General features: G+C 44.9%; 1 protein-coding gene across 1 annotated transcript; it reads left to right on the top strand.

Annotated features, from left to right (window-relative positions):
• The first annotated feature begins 429 nt into the window (after window positions 1–429).
• LOC103711239 (coniferyl alcohol acyltransferase-like) lies at window positions 430–3272 on the top strand. Its single transcript, XM_008797312.5, has 2 exons — window positions 430–921; window positions 2064–3272. Exons 1-2 carry the CDS (start codon window positions 505–507, stop codon window positions 3021–3023), a joined length of 1377 nt encoding a protein of 458 aa, XP_008795534.1. The 5' UTR covers window positions 430–504; the 3' UTR covers window positions 3024–3272.
• The last annotated feature ends 1366 nt before the right edge of the window (window positions 3273–4638 follow it).

Raw genomic sequence — 4638 nt, 5'->3', positions numbered from 1 at the left:
AGTCGAAATCGAAAAAGTTGGATGAGAGAGTCATGGATCGGACCAGCAAGGAGACCAAGTTAGAGGGAGTCGGAAAATTCAAAAAGAGGCAATTGGAAAATTGGAAAGAGGCTTCGACAGAATTGGAGTTGGAAACTTGAGAAGTATTTGGAGTTGACGTAAAACAAAGGGCATTTTTATCCTCGGAGATATATGGCTTAATATCAAGTTCCCTGGGACCAGCAGCTAAGCTACAATCCAAGGATGGACCCCGTTAATTTCCCCTAAAATCTTTTATCGGATTAGTCCATAGTAAACTAAGACTTACCGAATAAATTAATAATTTCTCCAGGTGTCGTGTGATGTTTTTCTAGTTGACTGGTCTCAATCTGTCTTTTCCTTCCCCACCACAATATTAAAAAGCCCTGTGCTCCACTCCATATCCACCCAACCCCTCCCTCGAGCTCTCTGAGCGTGTTCGTACCTGCTGTACTTTTTGGAAGCGAGCACGCAGATTAATCGAGAATGGGCGAAGGCAAAGGAGGATGCACGGTGACGGTCCGCCGGAAGGAGAGGGTGGCGGCCGTGCTACCGCTCCAAGAGCATTGGCTACCCTTCTCCAACCTGGACCTGTTGTTGCCACCCCTGGACGTGGGCGTCTTCTTCTGTTACGAGAAGCTGCCCGGCTCCCCCTCCTTTGCCGCCATGCTCAGCTCTCTCAAGGGATCGCTGGTGCAAGCCCTTGTCACATACTACCCTTTTGCAGGTGAGGTTATCACCAACTCGACGGGCGAGCCGGAGCTGCTCTGCAACAACCGAGGGGTGGATTTCATTGAAGCCTACGCCGACGTAGAGCTCCGAGAGCTTTGCCTGTACAAGCCAGATGACAGCTTCAAGGAAAAGCTCGTGCCCAAGAAGGAAGGAGGGGTGTTCTGTGTTCAGGTAAACCAACCCCGTCCTCCCGGCCCGACCATCACCAAAGAAATAACAAGATCATTAATTGCTTAAGTACGACACTAAGGAACAAGGAAGATGAATCTAGCATGTTGGATCCCTTGAAAACTAGGTTGCAGTAAAACCTTACAGCTTGGATACATGAAGAATCCTGATAGAACAAACAAAAATCAAGATAAAATTGTCTTTTCATCTGAAATCAGTTATATTAATGTATTGGATGTTAAGTTGAGTTGCGCGCAATAATAATCTACTAGACATCTTGATGGTTGGAACTTTCTTTAATTAGGAAGGTAGTTAGGGCTCTTGTCGTTTTGCATTTTTATTTCTCTAAAAACTAGTGAACTAACATATATATAGATCTAGATTGATGTCAAAGATAGCATGCAAAATTCCTGTTATTCGTGGCTTCTATTTTTATTTTTTACTTTTTTTGCAAGCAATGGACCTTTGCTTCCCAAAGCTCTAGAAAATATACAAACAATCTGAAAAACAAAAGAATTTCATCACAAATGTTGTTCTGTTTAGTTTAATTTTCTCTTGTGGGTTTTTGAATGTAAAAACAAAAAGTGAGAGAGATGCCAAAAGGATCCTGCCATAAAAAAAAGAAAAGAAACCTCTCTCTCACGTGCATCACACTTGTCTAACTCAAATAATCGAACAAAAAATATTTTTTCTAAGAAAAATAAACAAATGTTATTGAATAAATATATATATTTTAAAAAATATAAGTAAATCAAGTGAATATTTTTCGGCAAACTCTAAAATAGAAAAATGCTTGTTGGACACAGCCGATGGTCATATTTGGTAAGATGTAATATGCTTAACCAGCCGGCTGTGATGTGCCAACTTACCAAACCAATTAATACGATCGATGCAGCCGCCAAGTTAATTTCCGGGAGACGAGTCTCCATCTTTCCGGCTGCCGTAGGTAGCTGACGAAAACTCCTGGCCGCTCCGCACCCGTCTTGTTCCTTTTGTAAGAAAAAACTGAGCTTTCTTTTAGTGTTAATGTTATTACGAGCGAATGATGGCCCAAAGGGAGCATTAGCGAATGTACTTCGATTTAATGGTGCAACTAAGTGATCTTTTTTCCAATTTTTATTAAACACACACACACACACACGCAGGCAACGGAGCTCAAGTGCGGCGGGCTGGTGGTGGCATGCTCGTTTGACCACCGCATCGCCGACGCAGTCTCGGCGGACATGTTCCTGGTGGCCTGGGCCGAGTTAGCCAGCTCCAAGCCCATCTCCCGCATTCCTTCCTTCCGAAGGTCGCTGCTCAACCCCCGCCGGCCGGGACGTCACGACTCCTTCCCGGACCGCCTCTTCGCGCCCATTTCCTCGCTGGTTCCCCCATCGTCACCACCCCAGCTGCAGCAGCCCACCGTCAGCCGCATCTACTACATCACCGCCGAGGACGTGGACCGCATGCAGACCGCTGCCAGCTCCGGCGGAGCCGCCCATAGGACCAAAGTCGAGGCCTTCACCGCCTACCTCTGGCGCGTCCTCGCAAAGGGCACCGTGTCAGGGGACAAGCCATGCCGGATGGGCCTCGTTGTCGATGGACGGTCCAGGATCGACGCTCGCGCCATGGCCAACTACTTCGGGAACGTACTGACCCCTCCTTACGGGACCCTCAGCGCGGAGGAGCTTGGACGGATGGCGCTGCCGGAGGTGGCGGACGTGGTGCATGAGTTTCTCCGGCCGGCCATGACGGCGGAGCATTTCCGGGGACTGGTCGACTGGGTGGAGTCGCACCGGCCAGAGCCGGCGGTGGCGAGGATCTACTTGGAAGATGAGGAGGGGGGCGTGGCGTGCGTGGTGTCGTCGGGGAGGCGGTTTCCGGCGTCGGAGGTGGAGTTCGGATGGGGGAAGCCGGCGCTGGCATCGTACTTCTTCCCGTGGGGTGGCAGCACCGGGTTTGTGATGCCGATGCCGAGCCCCAAGGGGAACGGGGACTGGGTGGTGTATGCTTACCTTCTCAGGGATCTGGTGGAGGTCTTGGAGGCCGAGTCGCCTCAAGTGTTTCGGCCGCTGACACCCGACTACTATCTCAAACTTCTCGAGCTCGAACTGGTTGCATGATTGAGCCACAACGAAGATCTAATCCGGATCTGTTGCCCAACCATAGATTCTCTTGTTTGGAGAATACAAAAAAATAATGGGCAACAGATAGATGTATTAAGTCTGGATTACCGTCTAATACTTGTTTGCTCTATCCACTGTCGTATGTACTGGTTTCCTCCTCCAATATCCAAAGACAATAAACGTTGCTTGTACTGTTTATTGTGTCTGTATAATTGTATTATATATTATAAAGGCAAATTTGGCTCAGATCCCTGCGTTTTCTTGCAACCTTTTGTTGTTCTGGTAGTTGGTTTGGACTATTGGAATATGAGGGGCTGGATGGTAAAGTAGAAGGATCAAGACAACAGCAACTCAGAACTTAACACTAGTTTCTGCCGTTTGATGTTTAATCCTTGCACAGCCAGCATTTAACATCTAGTTATTGCAAATGATTAGATCTGTATACAACTAGAAATTTTTATACACGTCTATCCACATTTTGTACACATATAACCGAGATATCAATACTTATGAGACAAGGATTAAATATAAAAGATCCATCAAATTTAAGGATCAGATACAAAACTTCTATTTAAAATAAATGAATTGTAAAATTACAGTCAACCAAAGAGCTTGAAGTGCCCCAAAAGCTAGCATAGAAAGTAGTGCTTCTTTCTTTTCGTAGTTTTAATATTCCAGAGCATCAGCAGATCCAGGATGTTGGATCCACCTCGATCTTGAAAGCATCAAGAGGAAATCTGGCAGGAATCGCGGCCCACGTTCTGTAAAAGTTATGCACCGAGTACAAACTGTGAGGTGGCTATTTATGTTCATGCCCCGAGTTATTGGCCAGATGCTAAATTTCTTGTTAAATATATCGAATCCATATTAGAAATTGCAGTCCGTTTGAAGGGGAAAAGAATTATGAAATTTTTATCACACGTAGCACTTTCTGGTGGTTGACTACCTTTTCAGGTCTTTCTTGTTTACTTTCTGTTTTTTGCTATCATCTTGTTTAAGTTGAAAGAATGCCAACTAGGCTCTTGTAACTTCTATCAAAAAGCACATGCCAATGTGTCAAATCGTTGCAACATGGCAATTGACAACATTCTTTTGATGACGTATCATTCTGTATTTCTCGTCAGGACAGGATGATCCTTAATTTTGATTTCTGGAGAAGTGATGTCCATGTGGAAATGTTACTCGTGACATTTTAGGGCAATGGTTTTCCTGGTTTTAATTCCTGGGTTCTACTTCAAGATTTATCCCTACACTCAGTGGCTCAATCTGTAGGTGAGAGGGAGTAATCTACTTGGGTCGAATACGAAGTTTAAGAAGCCTAAGACGAACACAATGAATGGACCATGGCAGCCCAAGCCCAGCTAATTATCAACAAGGAAGGTTATAGTTGTCTTTGATTCTTCAGATAGCTTTGGAAATGGATGAAAAAGGAAAGTTTTTCAAAGGAAAAAATCTAGTCAAATTTGAAGGCATATTTTTATGTATTTTAATTTCTCCACCATCCAACTAGCTCAAACACACACTTTTCTTCTTTTTTTTCAAAAAATTTCAGCTTTTCGAAACTTTCTCCAGGCAACCAAGCATACTCTATGGATAAACTTTGTATTCCAAC

The sequence above is a fragment of the Phoenix dactylifera genome, chromosome 17 (genome assembly GCF_051530095.1).
Source record: "Phoenix dactylifera cultivar Ajwa chromosome 17, Ajwa_hap1_PhDact_Kaust_v1.1, whole genome shotgun sequence".
NCBI classification, from domain to species: domain Eukaryota; kingdom Viridiplantae; phylum Streptophyta; class Magnoliopsida; order Arecales; family Arecaceae; genus Phoenix; species Phoenix dactylifera.
This window is presented reverse-complemented; position numbering and strand designations above follow the sequence as displayed.